This window comes from Leuresthes tenuis, unplaced genomic scaffold, assembly GCF_036924035.1.
Source record: "Leuresthes tenuis unplaced genomic scaffold, fLeuTen1.0.hap1 SCAF_8, whole genome shotgun sequence".
NCBI classification, from domain to species: Eukaryota; Metazoa; Chordata; class Actinopteri; order Atheriniformes; family Atherinopsidae; genus Leuresthes; species Leuresthes tenuis.
Genome location: NW_027325362.1, coordinates 15,696,817 through 15,722,895, shown reverse-complemented (window position 1 = coordinate 15,722,895; position 26,079 = coordinate 15,696,817). Strand labels below are relative to the sequence as shown.

Sequence of the window (26,079 nt, the reverse complement as noted above, 5' to 3'; positions counted from 1 at the left end):
ACAGAAGCAAAGAAAGGCCTATTGATTTAATCAGATACCAGCTGAAATATTTATTGTAGATACTTGTTTGTAAATTTGTATAAGTAAAGTATGCTGCAATTCTGGACCATTTTATGGTGAAATTCTTTATAAGGCCTATCATAGGAAGGCCAGTAAAGGTAGAGATTTTGACATGCAAACATTTGTAATAGTTTAACAGAGCAAAGATTATTATTGAGTCACTGGTGTCACTCCAGCGGTGCTGACCATGGTCCTGAAATGTGTTTCAGCAGGCAACTTAAGAAACCGGGTTGAGGCCCAAACATTGAGCACGAAATCTTCAAAGCCTAGTTAAAGGTTTATTTGTAAGATGAGATAATAATGTAATTTCGTCGCTGAGGCAATCATCGGAGGATGGAGAGGAAAGGCGCTGACGGGAAAGACACACTCCAAGCCAGCACTTCTGTTGGAGTTGTCTAGACCAAATATAAAGTTATCAACCGTTATTTGATTTCAATTTTCTCCACGCACTTCGCCGAGGTCATAATAACAACTTTATTTTCAGTGGTGCATAAATTAATTACGCGCATTTAATAACTAAAATATCATTATATTCCCCCTTTAATAACATAAACGCTGCACGCCAGGGAAACCCTTAATAGCGCGGGGCACTGTAACTGGCCATTATCCGCCTGTAATGATATTACAGAACCAATTACGCGCCATTAGAAGGGATTTTCTGCACTTTATGTGGTTTAGTCCAATCCCGCACTCCTCTTCTAAATTTCAGCTGCTTCTCGAAGCCTCATTTTGCCTCCACCTCAGAGACGCATGGCGTCTGCGCTCTGCCGTCCCTGATGCGCTTTAAAACTAATTGAAAGGGTCCCGCAGCAGATCATTTATCTGAGGAAGCGAAATAAATCGCAGGACCCCTTGCTGTGAACAAAATCAAAAATTTGGCCTTGTGAGTGTTCTACATGCGCAAGCCCTAGTAAAGTGGACCCCCTAACACACCCCGACGAGCAATTAACCCGCCCGACAGTCAATCTAAAACCCAAAAGCAGTCATCCTCCTTTTTTTAATATATGAAAGAACCAAATAAAAAGTGCAGCGGGTATGTGTGCATGTTTATGGATAGGGAATATGCTTGACTCTGGAATAACAATCACTTGTGATGAATTTTTTGGCACCTGAGCAGAGCTGCCGTTTGCCACCCTGGGCATGTCTAGTCTCTCTTCCTTTCTTTATTTCTTTATTTCTTTCTCTAACACATACACACACACGTGCGCGCGCGCACACACACGCCAGGGGTTGTGGGTGAGAAAGACAAAGCCGTGATAATCCGATTAGGACCAATTAGGCGTGAGACTCTGCGACACTAGCTGAAAGCCTTAACACTCTGCAGACAGTTATACAGTTATAAAGACATCTGGACACTCCCAAAGAGAAACGGAGACAGATGAGATGGTTGTGTGTGTGTGTGAGAGAGTGTGTGTGTGTGTGTGTGTGTGTGTGCGCGCGCGCGCGCGCGCAGAAGAAAGAGAAGGGTTGGGGAGAGAGAGAGAGATCTGGACACTCCCAAACAGAGATTCAGAGGAAGTACAGCAGCCGCTTCTCTCCAGAGCGCGAATTCACTCTCATCAGCATCTCTGCAGGTATGCTCTTTAACACCAGCTTTGAATCCGAATCTTCCCAAGTCCCTCTCAGTTCCACCTCGATCTCAGGGACCATTTAATGTTTAATGTTTTTTTTCCCCACTCCAGATCAGAGTGACGCTGTAGAAACTTTTGTTTGTGTTTTGCAGGTTCAGTTTCGCAGCACGGAGACGCGCCGGGATGTTCTACTTTCACTGTCCGCCTCAGCTGGAGGGAGAGTGCTGTCGCTCCAACACACGTGAGCCACCTATCTTGTATTTCAACATCCTAATTTCCGTTGAAGTTGATGTGGTTTCATATTACTACCGCCGTCTCTTTTTAGATATGTAATCTCTAAAGTTTTTGTGGCGCACACATACACAGGGTGTGCGTTTTCCCGGAGACCTAAAAACAGGCCTAACTCAATTTGAGTTGTTAAGCTTTTTTAATCACCTTTATTTATTATTTGTCAAATGACGCATTCTTATAAAAATAAATGCTAAATTTATGTTGTGAAAAACTCAAGAGTTTAATCGTTTAATCGGCTGTCAAAAAAACGATGTAGCCTACATTAAATGTGCTTTTCTTTCATGTCCTAGAAATGGAACCGTAAACCGGTTGTTTGTAAAACTGAAAACATTTATATAATTCTAAAGAAACCCTAAACTCGTGTTTCCAAAAAAAATAAATAAATAAATAAATCAAATGGAAGCAAAGGGTTAAGTGTGCCCCCCTCCTCCTCCTCTCTGCTGTGTCAGTCTGTTGGCTGAGCTGGTGAGAAGCGCTGGTGGTTTTGCCCCGGGGCAGAATGGGCGTTTTGTCCCGGCCACAGATGTTGGGTGTCATGGCTCTTAGTCCGTCATGGTTCCCTTTAGACTCCCAACATCAGTGTTTCATGTAACTATTGGAAACGCAAAATATGTCCGCTGCTATCTTTATTCTCTTTGCAGGATTTCCTTTCAAACTCATCAAAATTTTTATTTTTTTTCTGACACACTTAAGTATCTCAGTTCAGATACACAGCCGCATCTCAGACCCCCACATACACCTTTTGATCAAACGCCTGAACTGACGTTATGAACTTTGCTCTTCTTCAGTGAATTCAAGCGGGTTTGGCAACCACGCCCCGGCTGATTTTGACGATGGCTTTCTCCGCAGGAAGCAGCGCAGAAACAGGACGACATTTACTTTGCAACAGGTATTTGCCGGGTCGAAAGTAACCGGTCTGAAAAAAAAATGGATCAGAACATTTAAAGTGGGGGGTGGGGAGGAAAAACACATACAGGGTTGCATAAACGTAGGTAAACAGTAAATTTTGATCAAGTTGTTAGAAAAAAAGGAAAAAAAGGAAGAAGAAGGAGAGAAAGAGGAAGATTTCTCGACAGAGTTGTGCCTGTAACCCCGAAAGTGATATCACCGTTGGTCACATGCAGATACAGCACGGGGAACATTTACCTAAAATTTAGGCTATGGTTATGTTCAAGACCAGGCAAGACATGTTTAAGTTGCTCGAAATTTCTGTCTGCAAATACAGGCCCGTCCATGTCAGGCCAAGATTGTTTTACCTCTTAATTTAATGCTCAGCTTGGAAGTAAGGAAGTAAGGAAGTAAGGAAGTAAGGAAGGAAGGAAGGAAGGAAGAAAGAAAGAAAGAAAGAAAGAAAGGAAGAAAGAAAGAAAGAAAGAAAGAAAGAAAGAAAGAAAGAAAGAAAGAAAGAAAGAAAGAAAGAAAGAAAGAAAGAAAGAAAGAAAGAAAGAAAGAAAGAAAGAAAGAAAGAAAGAAAGAAAGAAAGAAAGATGCAAAAAGCATCGTCTTTTTTATTTTTCCTATAGTGGGGCTATAAGTGTGTTTTTGTGTCCTTGCAGTTGGAAGCTTTGGAAGCTGTCTTCGCCCAGACACACTACCCTGATGTGTTCACCCGTGAGGAGCTGGCCATGAAAATCAACCTGACCGAGGCCAGAGTTCAGGTAGGCTGCGTGCTGCGACGTTCAGTCCTGGGTACGTTTGACCATGCAAGAGGCGAGGGTAAATTAAGCCACTCCGTCATTCCGGCGATACACTTTAATAACATCAACATAATGGTGAATATTAGATTAGCTTGATTAATCGGTCATTCATAATTAACCAGCGATAATGTTCTTCACTAATTTGTCCGCGTCTCAGAGGCAGCGATACATCATCCATAACACTCACAGAAAAAACGGTGCGTGTTTTATGAAAAAAAATAAAAAATTAAAGGAGGCAAAAGTCAAAACCCTTCCAACTCTCTCTGACTCTGCGCCACACACACACACACAGACACACACACACTCCAAAACACAAATGCAAGAACATGTTTTAAATTTGACAATTTATATTCCGCTCCTGCCCTGCACATATGCGCGGTTATAAACTTGGCCAGATGTAATTAAGTTATGTGTCCTGTATGTAATTTCCTGCATTCCAGATTTGCTTTTGGGTTTTGTTGTACGCGCAGATCTAATTGTGGGAAATATAATAGTTTGCCTTTTGTTCCCCAGGGTCATCTTACTATCGCTTAAACCCAATGGCGGGGTTGATAATGGAATCCGGCGCTGTAAATTAGGGATTGTAAACAAATTATTCCCCTCCTAATCCGATTACCACATTCCTATTATTAAATCTGAACATGAATCCACCGCAGTATGCAGGGATATTAAACTTACATTATTATTAGAAAATAAATTTCCTTTCTGTTGTAGTGTTGTTGCCCCCCTTTTTGTAAAGTGTCAATGGGCCTCCCCTGCATTAAGAGCACGCGGCAAATTGAGATTAATGGAGCAATTATAGCCCATTCAGAGATGGGTGTGTGTGTGGGGGGGCGCGACTTCTAGCTGGAAGGTGCAGGGGTGAGATAAGTCCATTCTCTGTATTGTTGTCCTGCCACCAAAATGTTGTCCTTTCTTTATGCCCAATGAATGCATGTGTTTTGTTTGGCTGTTGACATCATTTATACCCCATACAATGGGAGGGATGCAGAGCACATGCGCACAGACTCTAACCTCCATTCACACATCATGATTAATGCCTGCTAGAACCAAGTCCTAATCGAATCTGATGTTGTCAAACAATCACTAAATAGGGAAATAAACGACTTCATCATTGCTGCCTCTCTCTCAGGCAGCACAACTGTCAGTGGGAAGTCATTAAAATATGATAATGAAAAATTGCTCAATTAAATGTCGTTATAGGCAGTGACCTTCATTCGATTAAGATACTAGAACTTGACTATATGTTCTCAGCTGTGTGGACTGTAAAGTTTTGGGGTTAAGTAAGGGACTGAGGGGAATGAGAGAGCGAGAAAATTCAAGGACCTCTTGATCTGTTTTTAGCTTTTCTAGACCGGTTAACAAGACAGCCAGTCTGAATTGAATAGACAAGTTTACATTGGTTTGTCTGTGATATGTCAAAGGAATATGCAGAAGAATTCAAACTTTGCAAGACAAAACAAATGTCCTGGACATAAATTCAAATTCAATAACTTTATTTTGTAAAATTTGAGTGTGTGTGTGTGTGGCGTTCCAGTTTAAATTGCCTTGATTCTCTTGATTTGCAGGTTTGGTTTCAGAATCGCAGGGCAAAGTGGCGGAAGACGGAGCGAGGGAGCTCAGACCCCGACGGAGGGAAGGAGCAGATGAGCGAGGGCTCTCCTCCATCTCGTAGCATCAACTCTCAGTCCCCCGTCGACCAGAGCAGGAAACAGAAAGAACCGCTTGAGATGCAGCAAAGGTGAGAGAAGACAGAAATGAAAGGCGACGGTGGTGAAACAGTGTCAGATGCTTTGATAATGAACAGCATCTTTAAAAGCCATATACTGCAGATATTTGATGTAGTTCATGCTGTATCCTTAATGAACTCTTCCAGTTGATTTAATTTCTAATCCAAATAATTTAGAAATGTAGGTTTTTCTGGATATGTTGGTGTATAAAGTGTCGGATTAATCCTTTTTACTAGATAATTACAGAAGATACAGTATGTCTGTTCTCTCAAGTCTCAACAGGACAGTGGGTCCTGGAGGTCCGTTCTTTCCATCCTGTATACCAGGCACCCTCCTCAACTCTGCTACCTATGCGCAGGCCCTCTCACAAGTCGCCACACTGAAAGGTGAATATTATCCTCTTTCAATGTATGCTGAGCTACTTTTCAACACTTTCATCACAAATGTAACTTATGTTATTTTTCAGGCAATGGTTTGTGCTCCTGCTGTGTTTCTGACCCCATGGGGTTGTCCTTCCTGCCACCCTACGGTTGTCAGGGCAACCGCACAGCTAGCGTGGCCGCCCTGCGCATGAAGGCCCGTGAGCACTCGGAGGCTGTGCTGCAGTCTGCCAACCTTCTCGGTGCAGCTGCGGGACCCGGTTCCAGTGTGGGAGTTCTCTCTGGAGTCGGTGTGAGCACAACTGGGGTGGTGAGGCCCGCGGTGGGTCCTGCCATGGAAGTGCCCAGCGCTGGCGTGAGACGGGGAGACAGTTCTAGTCCCAGCGTGAGCACAAAAGCCACGATCCTGGGCGCCAGCCCCGACAAACATCCTCACTGCTCCAAGGACCCACTGGAGAAAAAGTGAGACGCAGGACACAAACGTGGATGTACCGATAATCTGTGTCATCGTGCCTGTTATGCCCTCTCTATTCAACTTTTACGACAACTGAGCACAACCTCTGGCTGAATCCAGAAACATATCGGGACAGACTTTTAAGAGATCTCAGTGTATGGATGCAAACATTCAAATATTTACTTGACTGTAAAATATCATTGTGAGAAAATGCTGAATAACTGGGGCCTTGTTACCCCCATAAAAGCACAACTGTGGTTTTGGATCCTTATCTGTCTACATGCACTACTGGACTCTATTAGATGGACTAACATAGATGCGACATGTGTGCAACAAAGACCTATTTGATAATGTGAATTTAAATTATCTTGATACCTCTTGTTTTCATCAAGAGGACAGTTGCTTACATTGTGATTGTTGATGCATGAAAACTGTGAGTGTTGAACTGATGGCAGGACAGAGAATTTTGTAACATTTGATGGTCAGTGACGGGCCTCGAATTGTTTCATTATTTAGATTTTAAAGTGAACGTGCACTTTAACATTAATCAGCCTTTTTTTGTTCTTGTGCACACCTGAGGCTGACTGGAGCATACTTACAAAGGAGCAGCAGTTGTCCCCTCTACTCTGTTAGCACATCTGTAGCGCCAGCAGACAAGGAACTCACCAGTCCTGTTGTGACATGTTTTTTAAAACAATTAAAGATGTAGTTGCTCATGTTCCTCTCCTGTTGCCTCTCGCTTCAGCCATCTGTTCTGATACATTATTTATCAGGTTCTCTTAAAGGCAGGAGTGGAGAGCAATTGCGACTCTTATTATTTATTTACTTTTAGGAACGCTCTCTATTCCTCTCCTCCTGTCTCTGAACATTTCTTTTCTTTTTCTAAATAAACCCCATTAAATGTGACATTTATACTATTTATTAATGTTGTATTTACATTTATAAAAACATAATTTCTCATCACCTCAGGGCTCTTCACTCTGTAGATCATTACAGGCAATACATATGTTGATTTATTATTTCTGAAAATCTCTCAACACTAAAATTACTTGAATAAAGGATCAGCTGATCAGATTGAGAATCCTTAACCGCAGAGCACACAATCGGTTGTTCCGCTGATTCAATTTGCGTCCTTGAGGATTTTCGGGAAATTACTTTTGATAGTCAATAACACAATTAAGTAAACTACACACACATTATCATAAATAATTGATGAGAAATTATGTATTACCATGAAGTACTGGTTCAATAATTGATGAGGCGACACCCTGGTGACACAGAAGAGGGAGATAATGTCAGAAGTCGTGCCAGGTTGTACACAGAGCACTCAGTTTCTCTTTTTTTATGCTATTGTGTGAGCATGTTGTAAATATCTTACAACTATACCAATAAAGTGATACTTTTAAGGACCGATCTAAGTGGATTTTTATTGGCTGCATTTTCCAACAAAAAAAATGTTTAGGCACTCATGTTTTAGTTTCGCACTCAGGTTGACAAAACTAAAGTCAAAATTTGATATTTAACCTCGTGTATTTGGTGTTATAAAGCTGTACAGGCTTATCATATAGCAGTTACTGTGCTGGATCTATTCATACCTGAATGAGTTTAATAAAAACATTTTGTCCAAATATAATGATTTTGTTTTAAGTGAAAGAGGAAGCAAAGATGCTAAGTCCACTGACATGGTGATGATAACACAATATCCCTATACAAATCAGCTCCTCTCCCAAAATGTAGTAGTATGGACTGACGGAATCCAGCCACCTCACACAAAAGATGGGAAAAACACATTCAGTCTCTCCAAAATTGAATACAGTAGCGGTGGAATTTAATCATTCACCAAAACAAAGGATGCTGAAGTTATAATGACTCCGATCATCATTAAGTTCTGCATGGGGCCCATAATTCACTGCTTTAATATTTCATAAACAAGTCAAGTTGGTGTTGACATTCAGCTGTGCATGTGGCATCATTGATAATTTTCTGTCACCTAAAAAAAGTCCTGAGGCGGTTTTGCAGAGCATTGTTATATCAAATTAGCTGGAGAGCGGCCAGAAAAGCAGACAAACATGGTGAATGTGGGGGACAGCAGTCAAACTCTGTTCTTACATTGCAGTTAATGGGCTTCTTTTGTTGGAGTAATGAAATATTTTTCTGTGGGGAAATATGTCCTGTGCTCATGCACCCAGCTATAAACACACAAAGACAATGTATGCGCACAGAAACTGACAGAGGACTCAAGAAAGACTTGCCCCTACATGCAGATCTCTTGGTTGGTATTAGGTGCAAAATCTGAATTTGACTATTTTTAAACGTAGCTTCCAAAGTTCGTCATAAAGTGCATCCAGGTCTCCTCCACTGAAGAGCTCGAACACCCCTCTAAAGTATCATTTCTGCTTTTAATTCCTGCAACAGAGCTGATCAATAACCCAATCAATTAGAATCAGTTAAGCTCATCTCTGAATGGATATTATACAAACAAAGCATATCTTAATGCAGCTAGTAATGTGCCTGTCTGCTGTCTGCCACATAACCACAGCTCTCCTTTTCCTTACTCAGCACAGAGAAAAGCATTATCAGCGTTTGTGATCGATGCATAGGTCCTCAGTGGCTTCCCAATAAAACTATGTTGAGGCAAAGTTGGAAACTTACATAGTGTAAAAACTTGAGGTATGTATCAAAAAGTCATTTCTGTGAAGAACAAATACATCTGGAGGTATTTTCTTACTTTGTCCACTAGAGGGACTAAGCGAGCAGGAGGCCTTTGCAGTCTTCACACACACATGCTATATTGCTGAGGCAATTCTTTTTTCTTTTGGGTGAAACATGATAAAAAATAATTGATTAGAAAATGAACAAGAATTATGCAGTGAAAGCCAAAAGTAGGTAGCCAAACAAAGATGATGTACAAGTAGCAGCAAGTTCCAGATTCTGCAAGAGTATTTCAGATCTGTGAAGCAAACGGTCTCATCTACAACAAATAAGGTAGAAAGGATGAGAAATATTTGATAAAGAGGGAGCCCTTTCTTATGTTTAGTGAGTTGTATGTGTGCATGTGTGGTTGTGCGAGCATAAGTGGAAGGGTGCATCTCTATTAAGGCCCATGTGTGTGTGTCCATCATCCCAGGAAGCCAGCCCTGCACCAGCCAAGAATCCCAGGGACCTATCTGCTACAGCAATCTCCTATTATAGCAGCATTCTGTAGGAGGGGAGGGAAATGGGGGTCAAAGGGGGAGGTACAGTCCCTCCCCTTTCTTTTCCTCATGGCCTTTTCTGTTGGGTGAATGAGGATATAGTCAGGGAGAATAGACATTAGTGGATGGATAATTTAATAAAGCCATTGCAGAATTCCTGTTGAAACAAATATTTTGAATATCTTTCACAGAAGAAAAGATCTGGAAACACATGACAAAGCCTCTCATATGTTCCATTTAGTCTTTTAGTTAGCAGAATGTTGTGGTGTGGCGAGGGGGGGGGTCACTTGTTGACACTTCATGTAGTGCTTGTCAGTTGTGTTCAATGAAGAGGGTTGCACTCCAGTGTGAGGCAGTCGAGCTATTTATGTCTCCCAAGCTACACTCCCACCCACCTCTACCCACTTACCCACCCAGCTCCCACAATAACAACACATCTTCAGAAAATGTGTTTTTCTTTTAGTTTAGATCACACAACCTCTTGAGTGAGATGGAATAACTTCCCAGTTCACCGACAGTTAGCTCTCCTCGCTGATGGTCAAAGTAGCCGTCCAGATTTAAAAATAGTTGAGAGGCTGTTTGTTTCATTCATCTGACACTTGACACCCAAGGATCTCACAGAGCTGCATGCTAACTCAAGCCCTCACCCTGTCCCCCCATGGTGGACGCTCGCTCTGGGACAACTCCTCTATTTCTGTCAGGTCTCCTGGCCTGATTCTTGCAGCCCGCCACTGGTCAGTTGCTCAGAGACCTTGCAGTGGACCACACAGAGTTTTTTGTTTTGGACTGGTATCAACAGAAAGAGCCTGGAGCTGCCAGAGAGGGGTTGTGTGAGGTAACAGTGCAGGGTCAGATCAGCAAGGCCAGTTTTTGGGGTGAAGGGGCCTTTTTAGGAGTTCACAAACAGACCCCAAATTATGGATTACAAAACTGGAAGGTAAGATATCAACTTCCTGTGCATTCTATTTTCTTGTCCAAAAAGGGACAAGACATTGAAAAAAGAAGGTTTTCATTCGACTTGGGACCAATTTCTTGCAAAAAGAATAAAATAAAAGATGTGAAAATTCTATGGTTTTGTCTACAAAAGGAAAAATACCCAGTTAATCCGAAGCTACTGTGCAGTGTGAAACTCGTATTTAAAATAACTGACAGTTGCCAACATTTATAAAAAAAAGTTAGTCCTACCCTTTCTGTTCTCACAAGTGACAGATAAGTAGTTGTTCAGTCTTCCCTTGTACCAGAGTTGAAATTGACTCCTCGTTGGTTTCAGGTTTTAGAGCTGACGGCCCGTCACAGGACTAAAATAAACCTGTCACATGCAAGAATGAACAGAAATCATCCTAGCAGTTAAAGATGAGATTATCATTGCATAAAAGGGACTAAAATGACTGAAGCTCATCATAACCATGAAGGGTTTTTAAGGCATCATTATTACGTATGCAGATCCTTCATTAACCTTTAATCAGTTTGTGTTGTTTGGTTAGAGACATTTGACTTAAAAGACGTAGTATTGTTTAGACTATTTTCATTATGCTACACTTAACAAACTAGAGGAAAAGGCTTATATGGAGCGTAGGAAGCTATACTGAAAGACAGGATTGAATGACACTTCCTTTCATTTGTGTGATATGCTGATTTAGCTGGTCAGTGTGACAGAGCAGCGATTGGCTGTAGTGAAGATGTGCATAAGATGGATAGCCTCTAGGTCACAAGACAGTAATGAACCACCGGAGGTTCTGAGTAAGGTGACGACTCCTTGGCAGCTGCAGAGTACTTGAGTAGACGTGTGATATCACAGAAATGTCTTTAAGACTACAAGCATTTTAATAAGATAAAGCAAAACAGAAGTAGCCTGTCATAGATAGGCTATATCCCTGGTTTTAGGAGAAACAAATAATGCCATAAGTGGTATGGTGAGTAATATCAATATGATAAAGTTTCTAAGTTTAGCATATCATTTGTTCGTTTTAAATCCAGATTAGAGCAGTTTGAAGGCCTACCACAAACACTGCACAGCAGGCTGCTGGGTGGAGATAAATGAGGTAAGAAGACAAGAAATTACCATAAAACTGACAGATGCAAATATGTCAGCACTCTTACCTGTAACCTTGTACTGTATGTTTTAGATTTTCACTCCAAGGCAAGGGTTCCATTTGTGAAAAACATATTTAACAGCCAATATTGATATATAAATCAAATGCAAATGGTTATGAAATGCTTAAATGTAACTGGAAACATTTAAGATGACAGATTATAAACTTCACCGGCAATAAACTTTCTAATCTTAACTCTGAAACCTAAAATTAGAAACATTTCTACTGAAGGATATTCCAGTCTGCATTCCACCTGCCTGCTTGCTTTACTGTAGTAAAACCAAATGCTAGTTGTCCATAAGTCATACTCGACTTATGTTTGTTATGAACTTTTGAATTTAAGTTCAGACTCAGTTCAAACAAAGTCTAATTCTTCTAACCTTTTATTACGACCTAGAAATTGAAAATGTGGCAATTTGTGTCAGTCTCAACTTCAGATTATTGCTAAATCAACATCGGTATCTAGCTTTTCAACCAAAGTAAACCTGTGTGTGCTCAACTAAATTTGTAGTGATGCATCTGAATTACCCAAAATATCTCACGTGAGTATGTCTCTACTGGGCCTAGCAACAGTGCGGTTTTATTCACAACATGTCCCTGAAGGTCACAGTGATTGAGTGGATGGATTTACAGAGCTTTTTTCAGAACCACATACAGTACATTGCTGCCTAATGCAATGGAGAAAAAAGGCCAGTGATCATGAATTAAGCACCACAATGAGTAACATTTTTTTAAATTAGCTCACATCAGAGAAAACATATATATTTAATCTTAAATTCAAGTTGAAATGCACCATACTGGTCAATGCAAAGTGCTCTTACTGTTTCATTAAAGGTTTGTGTTACCATATATTTCTCTCCAGACTGATTTTCCTTTTCTATTCCTTTTTAGGAAAATTGCAAACTCTAGGATTGTTTGTATAGAGGCCAACTAAAATGCACAATGCCTTAGGAGCAACTGCAAACAGATGCGCCAAACTCCGGGTGCTGCAGCTCCACCAGCAGGCACAGTGTATAATTTTGAGGTCTATATTTGCATGAATGACTGAGCAACTGAAGACAGAGTCTTTTGTTAGCAAGTCGGCATCATGACCTCAGTTGAGAAGCGCCGCTCAAGCCGAAAGAGCAGTGGGCATCGAAAGCACAGCGATGGAGGCTTCAGCGACACCTCCAGTGGTGGATCCTTCCTGGATGAAAATGATCGTGAGGTCAGCAGTCTGACAGACAGAGCCTTCAGGAGTCTCTGCATTGGAGATGAGGCTGTTTATAATGACTCTGACCTCAATGGGCCTTCACCCAGCGCCCAGAGAGACAGACAGTTGGCCTTTAGTCAGAGTGGCCAGGATATAGACATAGAGAGCAGAGAAAGGGAGGAACTAAAGAGAGCTGCACATGAGAACTTCAACCTCAGGATGCAGCAGTATGGACAGGACTGGATCCACAGGGGAGTGTATGCATCTGAGAACCACAGAGATCCACAGTGGGAGGTTTATGGGGAAAGGACACAGGGGAGGGTTTCTGCCACATTCCAGCACTCCTATGTGGAAACGTCTCAACAGGGAAAGTCTATGAGGGAGGAAGAGCTTTCCTTCCTCAGTAACGGAGCCTCAGAGTTCAGCTCACAGCAACCCAGAAGCCGCTCCAGAGTTTCTTCTCTCATCAGAGCCTTCAACTCGGATGGACACAGGGATGGAGCAGGAATGGATGATAAACTGAGAGAGTGGAATGATGAGACAAGTTGGGATAAATCAGCACTAATGAGTATCCAGAGGGAACTTTCTGAATTTTCCACATCATACCAGCAAAACTTTGACACCAGTCATTTTCCCCCGTTTTCATTCAGAGACACCAACTATTGTTCCTCTGAAGTAGCAGCAATGACTCACATGTCTCATAATTCTGCATCTTCTTATATGAGATCTTCCCATACTCAACGCAGCATGTCTGCCCAGGTAAATTGTAACTCTAACTTCTTTATACACAGTGAGTTTAGTCCCTTCAAGGTATGGAGAGATCATAACAGATTTCCCTTCCAGCAAGGAGAAGTCTCTGGCTTTATGGACCGCTCTGAGTTTCCTAAATGGTATGAGACACCAATGTACAAAGAGCTTTCGCTTGAGACTCAGCCACAGAGTCATTGTAGACGTATCAGACATCCAAGGAATAACCTGGCACCTATGGCTCCTCCAACTCCTCCTTGCTCCACATTAACATCCTCAGTGCTGCAGAAAGCGTCAGCTGTGGAGAAACGCTGTGAGTCAGAATTAGTAGGTCATTACCCTCACAGGAAGAGGACTCAGAGTCTGGGAAATCGCAAGCTTCTATCCCAACGCCCATCGACTGCCTCGCCTACCATTGAGATGTCTCGACGTGTCAAAGACACCATCAGCTCCGTCAAAGCCCTCCAACAAAAAATCAAAATGATGACAGGGCAAAATATCACAACAGGGGAGATAGCAAATCAACAAGGAATATCATTTAGGGATGATAATTTGTTTCACCCTGGCAACAATGCAGTAGCAGTTGAACCAAATGTTGTTCACACTAACACGAGCACAACTCCGTTTAAAATCAGCCAGCAGCTTACACCTGTGGTCTACACACACCAGGAAGCAGAGACATCTGCTTTCCAGCAATATGAAGTGTCTCCTCAACCAGTGGAGCATCCCCCAGTGAGAGCTGAAAGCAGGGGAGCGACTCCTGATATCAGGATGTCCAGTTACAAATCTCGAGCCACAAGCCTGCTCTTCAATCTCAAAGACAACAGGAAGAGGGTAAAAAGCACCTACAGTCCTACCAAATTTAAAGGCTTGGATACAATGGAGAAAAACAACAAGCCCTTTATGCAGGAGCCACGAGAGACTGTGGTAGATATCCCTATTTTTCCAGATCCAGCCATTCAGTTCATGGAGCTAGATGAGTCAAGCAGGACAAATGCTGCTGTAAACCCCTATCACAGCCCTGGATTGTCACTTACAACTCAGCGCTCTCAGTCTACAAGAGCAAATACAGGCCAATATCCAGAAAACATTTCAAGTGATTACCAGACAGGTCAGATGCAAGGTCAGATGGTTCCTCACCCTGGGTTCAGTGGTTTCATACCTGAAAATTACACTAGCAATCAGCTGGTTAATGGACAGAATCCCCATGAATATCTAGCATCATTTACTCCCTATAAGCAAGGCATGATTGAGAATGTTGGAACTTTGGGGGGATTTAAACAGTCTATGGACTCAGCCAGGCTAAATGCTGACAACAATCAAAGCGGAGCAAATACTGAGCAAGCTTTTAATGAAACAGTGGGAAGAGTATTCACAAAGGTGGATAGATATGAACAGTTCAAACATAACAAACATGATTACAATAATATGTCCCCACAGAATAACTGGAGACAAACAAACAGCGTAGACACAGAAAAACTCAGCCTGAAAGAAACTATCTCTCCATCAAGACAAGAGACAGCTGCTTTAAAGGACAGGTCAAGACAGGAAGATCTGCCAATCAGAAAAATACAACCAGAGAAAGTAGAGTGCAGGGAGACTTTTGGTTTTGGAATACCCCCTCACGAAAAAGCTGATTTGGTCAAAACTAATATTAACAACCAACTGCAAGGACAGCGAGAACAAAAGAAAAATGAAATAAAAAACGATCATTTAACACAGAGTTCTGATAGATATAATGATCGAGAATACCGAAACCAGCTGTATCCTACAACAGACAAACCAATAACCACAGAAAAAATAGGTCAGATGAAACAATACAAGCCAGTTCTAAGGGAGCGTGAAAAAGAAAGTGAACAGCAAACAAAAGTTAAACCACAGTTTGAAAATTATCAGAAAAATTCGCCATCCAACCCTGAAAGTGTACCTGCCCCCACAATGACAAAACAAATGAGAGCTAGACAGAACATTGAAGTCAGGGGTGAAGAGGTCATAGCAGAACATATAAAAGCACAACACGCCCAAGCAGAGTTGGCAAAAGTTCAGCAGAGGGCTCAAGTAGAGCAGCCAAAAGCAGAATCAGCTGGGTTAATTTTAACAGAGCAGACTGGTACAGAGGAAGTCAAAACAGAAGTGTCCAAATCAGAACCAACAAAGCCGGAGAGTGTCAGACTAGCCAAAGAAGAAGTTAATATAGGGGAGAGGATGAAAAGAAAACGGATAGATCAGTCCAGAGAAAACCAACCAGAGCAAGCCAGAGAGGAAGAGATAAAGGCTGAACAAACCAGAGCTCAGAAGTTAACAAATGAGCCTACAAATATTACAGAGAAAGAAAATATCAAGCACATGGGAGAGGAGCAGGACAAGCAGGTCAAAGCAGAACAAGCTGAGACAGAGAAGCTAAATGATGCACATATAAAAACTGAACTGGCAAAGAATGAACAGGCTGGGCCAGCACGAATAAAACAAGTTAAAACTGAACAGGTGAGCATAGAACAAGTTAAAAGAGGGCAGGTGGAGGCAGAACAAATCAAGGCCGAAAAGGATATTGCAGAACAGGCTACAGCGGAAAGTAAAAAAGCAGAAGAAACAGAGCAGACAGAAAAACCACAAATAAAAACAAAATACATGAAGACAAAAGATGTTGTGAGGGAGGTTAAAACAGACACCATTAAAGGTGAGGATGTCTTACAATGTAAGGATGAGGAAGTGGGCCACGTAAATGCAGATAAGCCCACAGCAAAGATATGTGTAATTACTGACACAAAACTTGAAGAGAGAAGAATTCTTCAGGCAAAGCTGGAAGAAACAAAAGTGGAGCGAACCAAAGCAGAGCTATCAAAAACAGAAAACCTGCTGGAGAGGTCAGCTAAACTCACAGCCAAACTAGCTGCAACACAACAGGTCAGAAGTGAGCCAGATAAAGTTGAGCAAGTTAAAACAGAGTTAGCTAAAGCTAAAGCAGAATTAGCCAAGATCAAGGAGAAAATGAGAGGAGAACAAAAAGAGAAAGCCAGAAACAAGCCTAACATAAAAGAGAGTAACACATCAAACAGCAACACTCCTTTGAGGATAAATATGGATACAAACAAAGATTACAAAAAGCTGGATCAGGCAGAACATATGCAAACTGATAGAGAAGCTGATGATTATGACCGACTAAGGGAGAAATATGGTCTTACTAATGCAATGCCAACAAACAGAAATGAAGTCTCAGCCACAGAAAGTGATGCCAATGAAACAAAAGTTTTACCTCTTGATAAAGTTGGGACAGGAAATAACGAGAAATCAAATGATGGACATAGTCTTACAAACACATCTATGACACCTAACAAAGAAAATAAGGAAGAAGTTAACAGCTTTAAAAACAGCGAGGTGACAGAAAGTAAGCATGCTTACAATCAGTCCTCCAAAGGATTCAAGTTATCCAGCACTAATTCATTTCCAAGAAATCTTGGAGCAAATGAGGACAATGCTGTTGACAAACTGAAGGAAAGCCATGCTGAAAATGTGGAAAAATGTAACTCTGTAAAAGAAACGGATTCACAGCAAAGAGATTCTGATTTGGCTAAATTGCGTCCTATTGAAAGAAAATCTAAGTCAACCGGGCACGCTGTAGGACCAGATAAAGACCTGAATTTTATCCCTCTAAAAGCTTTGTCCCATAAAGAAAGAGCTCAGACAAAGCAGGAGATTCTGACTTCTAAGATAAAAGCTCATGCTGAAAAAGAGATTTCAGCAATAAAAGAAAAAGGTTTTGCTATACGAGAAGGTTTCATAGGGAAAAGTTCTACTAAGCAGTTAGCTGGTAATATTCGACAGAAACCACCATCACAGGAAGTGTCTAAAAAGCATGAAAGCACTGTCTCCAACGATATTTCAGCAAAGCATTCAATGGAGCCTTCAGGGGTACAGACAGAACCAGCGATAATTGTTTCACCTCCAAGCTCTGCTACCATACCAGTTAAGTCTGCAGCAACCACCACTCAGTTGGCAGATCACTTAGAAACATCCAGAGAAGCAAACCAGACAGCAATTGGTAACATGAACAAAGCTGAGGGCTTGCCACAGATGGAACTTGGGATGAAGTCGCCAGCGCAAAATAAAGAGCAGATACCCATGATCAATAAAGAAAAACTGGAAAACTCTGAAAAACTGCAAGAGGAACCTCAAGACAATCAAGCACTAGACAGTGACATCAACAAAACGATGGACGATCCAACACAAGCATCATGGGTTGAAAGTGAAGACACAACTCCAGAGGACTATGCACCACTAAATGTTGTGATTGGTCAGAAAGATACCCCTGTTGCAGATGACAGCTTGCAGATCATGGGAATCATGGTATCTGTACGAGAAAGAGAGACATCTGTGAATATTCAAGAGAATAACAAGATTGAAAAAGAAATTAATGAAATTGAGAAAGAGTGCAGTAAATCAGAATTAGTTGAGTGGCATCCTATCTCAGGCTCGGACGAAAACACTCCTTCAAATGAGGGTAACTCAGTGAAAGCAAGGGAGATCGAGAAAACTAATTCTACAGTGAAGGCTGATCATACTGAAAATCTCGATGAAACTTCATCCTTGGAGGCAAGAAAAAGCAGCATGACAGGAAATGTCCAAGAGAAAAGGACAAGTCTCCAGAAGGAGAGTTCTACTGTTAATGCAAAACCCCAAAGGGAAACGCAACCAGGACCAGTGGCTGAAAAAGATGTGCCCCTCACCGTTACTGTACCTGCTGAAGATAAAGCATTGGCTGAAACCAAAGCTGTCTATAACAAGAACACAGTGACAGAACAAACAAAAGAAAAAACAAATGAAAAAGCTAACAATGCCCCTTCTTCCAACAATTCAGAGAAGAAAGACAAAAATATTCAAGACGATGATGTGCATATTGACTGCATTGCCATCCGCGTTGTGCCAGTAGTGTCTGAGAAGGACGATGTGAACATGGTGGGAAAACATCCCATCACAACTTTCCCCTCCAATGTGCAGCTTCCTCATGAACATAAGCAAGCTGCATCATCATGTTGTGAAGAAAAAGCAAACACTTTAAACAGTGAACATTGTTCCAAAGACTTGACTTTCGCAAGTTATGAGCAGAAGACGAAAGACAGTGTGGAAGACAAATTAGCTGTGCAATATGTGTTGTCCAGTGTGAAAAAACTGTCTGACTCATTAAAAAGCAGCAGTAAACAGATCTGCAACAATACAACCAAGAGTGAAGCTGAAAACCAAAAGTCTGAATCAAATGTACAACCAGTGGAAGGAAACTACTTTCAAGTACAAGCGGTGACAGAAATAAGCAGAGAGACAGATAACAGTACAAGAACTGCCGGAGTTACATCAAAGGAAAGGGAGCTTCTGGGGTTACTACCAAAGAAGACGGCTATGAACAATGAATTATGCGAGGAAGGAAAAAGTGACGTCTTTGTGTTCAGTGTGGGTCAAGGTGATAGGAAGGAAGATGAATCAAATTCTGTAAGCATTCAAGATGAGAAGATTGAAAGTAAAAATTTGGAAACAGAAAATACCTTGACCTCTAAAAATGCAGAACTTTCCTTGAAGAAATGGAGCAACAACGGAACAAAGGAGGAAGGTCAAGCTAATCACATCAAGAAGAATTACACAGATAATTTGTCAACTGACAAACAGAGTTCACATTCAGCAATGACAAATACTGTTGCACAAAGATCTGGAGGTAAACCAAAACCAAAAGAAAGGGTGTCTGCAATACCTGAAATATCAGCCATTGCAGACTATGCTAGACTAAAAGTAATTGTTTCAGAGGAGAAAGAGGTGAACACAGTTCAGGAATTCCCACCCAACAAAAAGGAAGGATTCTTTCCACTGATACAGACTCGTCATAACAGACGTCCTGTGTTCACTGCTGACCCACAAGACCTCTCTGTGAAAGATAAAAAAATGCCAAATAAGACAGAGATGAGTGCCAAAGTGAGTAAAGAGCCAAAGGCATTAGTTTTTCCAATTATGGAGAAGGAACATCAAAGAACAGGAATGTTTAAACTTGGAGACAAAGACAAACAAGAGAGGACAAAAAGTGGAGGTAGATTAGATAATGAAGCAAAATATATCAATCAAAAAGAGACAGACAAGTCACCAACACCCCAAACACAACAAATGGCTGGAGCTGACACCCAATCACGAGATCAGTCTAGTGGTCAGCAAAATAATCATCCTTTACAAGAATCAACCTCATCTAATGTAACCGACATGTCCAAAGGACTGACATATTTAGAAAAAAACTCCCCTCCAAATTCAACATTGGGTCAAATCCAAAACAGGAAAGAAAACACAACTCATCCAAGCAAAGATGAGAGGACTGACATGCAACAAGATAAATACACAGGGGCAAAGACTGAATATGGCAGGGCAGATCAACTTAATCAGGAAAGGCTTACAAATCAGCATGAAGAAACAAACACAAAGCAGCACTATACAAGAAAACAACTGGAGGAAGATCAAGCATCTGGAAGTGAAAAGGAGAAAAAAGAAGAGCACGTTAGAAGAAAACATTTAATACAGGAGAGTAGAGCTTCTTTGGTTGAAGAAGAGAAGAGAGCCACTCAGAGAGAAGAGGAGAGGAGAGCAAAAGAGCGTGAAGCCACTGCTATTATGATCAAGGAGAGGCGAGAAAATCAAAGACAAACAGAGAAAAGAGCAGAGGAAGAAAGAAAAGTACAACTGACAGAAGAAGCCAGAGCTGCTCAAAAGTCAAAAGAGATACAAGCAAAGCAACGGGAAGAAAGAATTACAGTGACAGAAAACGAGGAGAAAGGGATAATGATTCACGAATACAAGGTGATAAAACTGAGTGAGGAGGAAGAACAGAAAACAAGGAATGAGGAAATGATGTGGATGAAAAGTCAAGAGGGGAGAGTTGCTGTGGTGGAGCAACAGAGAAGTGCTCCACATGAAAAGCAAGAGAGTAGAGCAGCACAACAAGAGCAACAGAGAAGAGTTGCAGAGGAAGTGCAAAGAAGAACTGCACAAGAAGAACAACAGAGGAGAGCAGCTGAGGAGCAACAGAGGAAAGCTGAACAAGAAGAACAACAAAGGAGAGCAGCTGAGGAGCAACAGAGGAAAGCTGAACAAGAAAAACAACAAAGGAGAGCAGCTGAGGAGCAACAGAGGAAAGCTGAACAAGAAAAACAACAGAGAAGAGCAGCTGAGGAGCAACAAAGGAAAGCTGAACAAGAAAAACAACAAAGAAGAGCAGCTGAGGAGCAACAGAGGAAAGCTGAACAAGAAAAACAACAGAGAAGAGCAGCTGAGGAGCAACAGAGGAAAGCTGAACAAGAAAAACAACAGAGAAGAGCAGCTGAGGAGCAACAGAGGAAAGCTGAACAAGAAAAACAACAAAGGAGAGCAGCAGAGGAGCAACAGAGGAAAGCTGAACAAGAAAAACAACAAAGGAGAGCAGCAGAGGAGCAACAGAGGAAAGCTGAACAAGAAGAACAACAAAGGAGAGCAGCTGAGGAGCAACAGAGGAAAGCTGAACAAGAAAAACAACAAAGGAGAGCAGCAGAGGAGCAACAGAGGAAAGCTGAACAAGAAGAAAAACAAAGGAGAGCAGCAGAGGAGCAACAAAGGAAAGCTGAACAAGAAAAACAACAAAGGAGAGCAGCAGAGGAGCAACAGAGGAAAGCTGAACAAGAAAAACAACAGAGAAGAGCAGCAGAGGAGCAACAGAGGAAAGCTGAACAAGAAAAACAACAAAGGAGAGCAGCTGAGGAGCAACAGAGGAAAGCTGAACAAGAAAAACAACAAAGGAGAGCAGCTGAGGAGCAACAGAGGAAAGCTGAACAAGAAAAACAACAAAGGAGAGCAGCTGAGGAGCAACAGAGGAAAGCTGAACAAGAAAAACAACAAAGGAGAGCAGCTGAGGAGCAACAGAGGAAAGCTGAACAAGAAAAACAACAGAGAAGAGCAGCTGAGGAGCAACAGAGGAAAGCTGAACAAGAAGAACAACAAAGGAGAGCAGCTGAGGAGCAACAGAGGAAAGCTGAACAAGAAAAACAACAAAGGAGAGCAGCTGAGGAGCAACAGAGGAAAGCTGAACAAGAAAAACAACAAAGGAGAGCAGCAGAGGAGCAACAGAGGAAAGCTGAACAAGAAGAACAACAGAGAAGAGCAGCTGAGGAGCAACAGAGGAAAGCTGAACAAGAAAAACAACAAAGAAGAGCAGCTGAGGAGCAACAGAGGAAAGCTGAACAAGAAAAACAACAGAGAAGAGCAGCTGAGGAGCAACAGAGGAAAGCTGAACAAGAAAAACAACAGAGAAGAGCAGCTGAGGAGCAACAGAGGAAAGCTGAACAAGAAGAACAACAAAGGAGAGCAGCTGAGGAGCAACAAAGGAAAGCTGAACAAGAAAAACAACAAAGGACAGCAGCTGAGGAGCAACAGAGGAAAGCTGAAAAAGAAAAACAACAGAGAAGAGCAGCTGAGGAGCAACAGAGGAAAGCTGAACAAGAAAAACAACAGAGAAGAGCAGCTGAGGAGCAACAGAGGAAAGCTGAACAAGAAAAACAACAAAGAAGAGCAGCTGAGGAGCAACAGAGGAAAGCTGAACAAGAAAAACAACAGAGAAGAGCAGCTGAGGAGCAACAGAGGAAAGTTGAACAAGAAAAACAACAAATGAGAGCAGCAGAGGAGCAACAGAGGAAAGCTGAACAAGAAAAACAACAAAGGAGAGCAGCTGAGGAGCAACAGAGGAAAGCTGAACAAGAGGAACAGCAAAAGAGAGTTTTACAAGAACAGCAGAAAAGGAGTGTGGTTACGACTGAGGAGCAAAGACATGCTAATCAGATCAAAGAGAAGATACTTGCTGATATTGTGGAGGAAAAGAAAAGAACACATAGAGAGGAGGAGGAGATCACACATATCGATGAACAGGTGAAAGCTCAGCAGCAGTCAAAAGAGCCAAGGAAAACATATAGTCAATATATAAAAGAAGAATGGACAAAAGCACACAGAGAGGAGAAGGAAGATGAAAACAGAGCTGCTGAAAAAGAAAAAATCATGAGAGAAATTGAAGAAAAGCAAGCCAGACATGAGAGTACAAGACTCACTGAGGATAAGAGAGTAACACAAGAATTGATGCAAACTAACAGAGAAAATGAGATCCAGGCTAAAATGAAAGAAGATGAAAAAAAGAAATCAGCTCAAAGAGAAAAGGCAAGAGCTACTCAAATAGAGATGCAAAAAAGAGCAGCACAGAAGATGGATACCCTCCAGTACTATGCGATCACCTCAACTGACACAGAGAGGAAACCAAAAGAAAGACACCAATCCTCTCCTTTACCATCACCACAACGGAACATCCCAGTGGGACTTGAATCAACTGATGACTCATCATACCACATAAGGCCTTACAGACCACATGCACCTGCATCTCCTGCCCCATCTCTACCCCGTTCCAACACTTCCTCTCCTGCCCTAGGAGCAAAGCCCTCAATGTTCAGAGTAAAGGATAACACACTAAGAGGTTCTCCTTTCACCAAGTCGGTCAAACCACGCTTCCACAAGAACTACGGAGAGGATCTCTGGATGGCCTCACCCTCGGACAGGTTGTCATATAGAGGAGACAATGAGCAGGAGACAAAGAGACGAAGTGCTGGAACTCCTGTATATCCTGACGTGGGATCAAACCGATTTGCTACTGTCAATGAATCCTCGACTTCCCTCTCAACATCCTCATCACAGGACTACTCAACTTACACTTCTTATCACAGGCCCCATTCTAGGAGAAGTATTGTCATGGATGACGATGAGTCTCGCTCTGTCATCAGCTATATGTCAGAGGATGTGGAGAGCTTTGCCACCAGTGCAGCCGACCTGGCAGATGTACGAAGCCTGTTTGACTTCGAGAGACCAGAGTCAGCCTGTAGCTTCAGCAGTGATGTGTCTCGTTCTATGGGCAAACCGCCAGCTGTTCCACCAAAGAGTGAGAAAGCCTTGCGCAGGGCTCAGAGGTTAACCTCTCGAAGAATAAAGAAGGAACTGTCCACAGCTGCAGCAGACAGCCCTGCTGGAGCTGAGAAAGAAGCCTCCAGTTTTCCTTCTTCCTCCTTCACTGAGGTATGCTCCTCCAATCGCCATGCTGTGGCTTCCCCTCACTTTTCCCCACCTGTGTCCCTCGCTCATGCTCCAACATTGGGATCTAGCTTGCCTTCTTCCCATACAGAGCAACAATCTTCTCATCGCTCTTTCCACGCTTCCCCTCATGCCACCGGTCCAATCTCCCTTCCCATTCCCGCACCTCACGCTTCCTCCGCTGTTTCCCTTCCTGTTGTGTCTCCTCATGCTTCTGGCCTTGCTTCCCAACCTGCTGCTCCTAAGACAGTTGCTCATGTTCCCTCTTCTCCCACTCTCCATCATGCCAACCACCCAACTCCAGTGACACAGTACCATGTAGAGTCAACCCACTATCCCCAGTCCTTCCCGCTGACCCAGCGCAAGGTTCTGCAAGACCTCGGTTCGGGTCAGTATTTTGTAGTGGATGTGCCTGTTCAAGTGAAAACAAAGACTTTCTTTGATCCGGAAACAGGAAAGTATGTTCAGCTGAATGTGCGTGAGTCTGGTCAGAGCATCTCACGGCCTCAGTCGCAACAAACAAGCACACAGCCTCAGCTCCAACCCCAAATGCTAATCAAGTCACAAATACAGTCCCCTTCTCAGCCCTCCACAGTTGGCAAGCCTTTCATGCTTTATGAAGGCTACCCCAATTATTCCCAAAGCTACCAACCAGCCACTGTCAACTCTGTGCACCCCAACAGGTCATCAGTCACTGCGACTCTCCAGCAGGACCAAAAGCTTCCTCGGGAGAGCCGCAGCTACACAAACTCAGCTATTGAAGTAACACCAAACTCTGAGGGGAATTGCTATAGTCCAGAAAAGACACCATACATGGACACGGTTAATAATATAAACAAAATATTCAGCCCAGTACACAGCACACAAGAATCATATGAGTCATTCTCAGATTGCAACGCAAACACCCAGCTTGCAGGAAGTTCAGTTTGTGAAAATGAGCCCCGTGACATCATAACCATGAGTGAGCTGGAGGACTTCATGGAGCTATCTGATTGGTGAGAACTAAGACTGGTTGAAAGTATTTAATAAGATAAAGACATCTACGGTGTACTGTATGGATCATGTTATACAGTATTTCAAGTCTTTTTCCAATGAAAATGTTCTTTTGTTTTTGGGTTGCAGTTTTAATAACTCCCTGTGACATGCTCTTAAATTGTTGCTCCTGTTTTTTAGAGATTCACTGTTCAGTACTTTATTTATTGTTTTAAAAAGTCACCATTCCATATGACTTTTGAATGTGAGAAGCTAAAATATGTCTCCTGTGTCAACTGTATCATCAGCATCCTCTCACCTCTTATACTTAGACATACCTTATTATACATCAAATAGCACCTCTCTCCCACTCAAAAGGGCTTAGTTGCTTGAAAAAATGTTTGTTCTATGAATACTGACAGTCCTGCTTAAGTTTTCCTCATTTTCTTGCTTGTCAAAGCCTTCTTACGGCTTAATATGATGCATGAAATTTTAAACCTAAAGTATCAAAGATATTTAGATTACATAAAGCATAGTTTGTGTATTTAGCAAAGGAGTCAAAAAGGGCAGACAATGACACGATTGTTGCTGTTTTTAAGGTTTAATTTCATACAGAAGTTGGACGTATGTGAGAATGTTTCTGTATTGCTGTGAAACTGAGTAGTATGACATAGACTTAGTCAGACAATAAAACTCACTTCATTCTAATCAGTTATTTCTCATCACAGTGACTTTCTTTCAGATCAACACGTGAAGATGATGAATAAAGGAAAAAGAAATATGAATGCTACACGTGTATTTCACTTTAGTAATTCATTTGTAAAAACAATAAAAATCATAACCCCAATTACCCCCAAAATCTTTGACATTTTGTAAAATACAAATAGAAACAGAAAACATTTGCATGTCAATTATATGTGCCAATCAAGGATGTTTTTTTGTCCAAATAAAGTATTTTAAGATTGAGTGTTTGTTGTTGTATGATAGATAAAAATGATACTACAGTGTATTCAAAATAAAGCTGTTGTTTTTTTTCTGCTAGACAGTCCTTATTAAACTTAGTTAGCTCTTCCAGTACATGGTAAGTATAACTGGGATATCTAGAACACAGAAATCTAAAATATAACCTTGAAATAAGCAAAAAATATTAAACTGTAACGCTTCTGTAATAATACAGAACACAGCATTTTGTGCCATGATGACACTGGAGGTAGCAAAATTTGGTAGTAGCTCATAAGGTTAATTGTCAGTAAGTCATGAATGAAATCATGAAGTTCTCATGAATTGTGAAAAGAGCATCAAAGAGCAGAAGATGGGGTGGGTTTCGACACTATGTAAGAGTAGGAAAATAGTTTAACCATCATACAGGTGAAATAGTGTTATTAAGATAAATATTTAGTTGGTATCTCATTAGAAATGGGACAGGTTAAAAATCAACATTTAACAAATCATACCATCATTAAAACAGGTTAACAAATCATACCATCTATGTTTTACGCATCTCCACAGAAGCTTTGTAATAACTTGTTCATTTGAATCTGGTGTGTTACAGAATGAAAATCGTTACAGGTGGAAATTATTG

General features: G+C 41.7%; 2 protein-coding genes across 2 annotated transcripts; both read left to right on the top strand.

Annotated features, from left to right (window-relative positions):
- Positions 1–1,784: 1,784 nt before the first annotated feature.
- Positions 1,785–7,561, top strand: drgx (dorsal root ganglia homeobox). Its single transcript, XM_072390378.1, has 6 exons — positions 1,785–1,872; positions 2,711–2,811; positions 3,479–3,580; positions 5,188–5,360; positions 5,623–5,735; positions 5,816–7,561. Exons 1-6 carry the CDS (start codon positions 1,815–1,817, stop codon positions 6,193–6,195), a joined length of 927 nt encoding a protein of 308 aa, XP_072246479.1. The 5' UTR covers positions 1,785–1,814; the 3' UTR covers positions 6,196–7,561.
- Positions 7,562–12,373: 4,812 nt separating this feature from the next.
- On the top strand, positions 12,374–25,278 carry cunh10orf71 (chromosome unknown C10orf71 homolog). Its single transcript, XM_072391614.1, has 2 exons — positions 12,374–21,800; positions 21,921–25,278. Exons 1-2 carry the CDS (start codon positions 12,558–12,560, stop codon positions 24,522–24,524), a joined length of 11,847 nt encoding a protein of 3,948 aa, XP_072247715.1. The 5' UTR covers positions 12,374–12,557; the 3' UTR covers positions 24,525–25,278.
- The last annotated feature ends 801 nt before the right edge of the window (positions 25,279–26,079 follow it).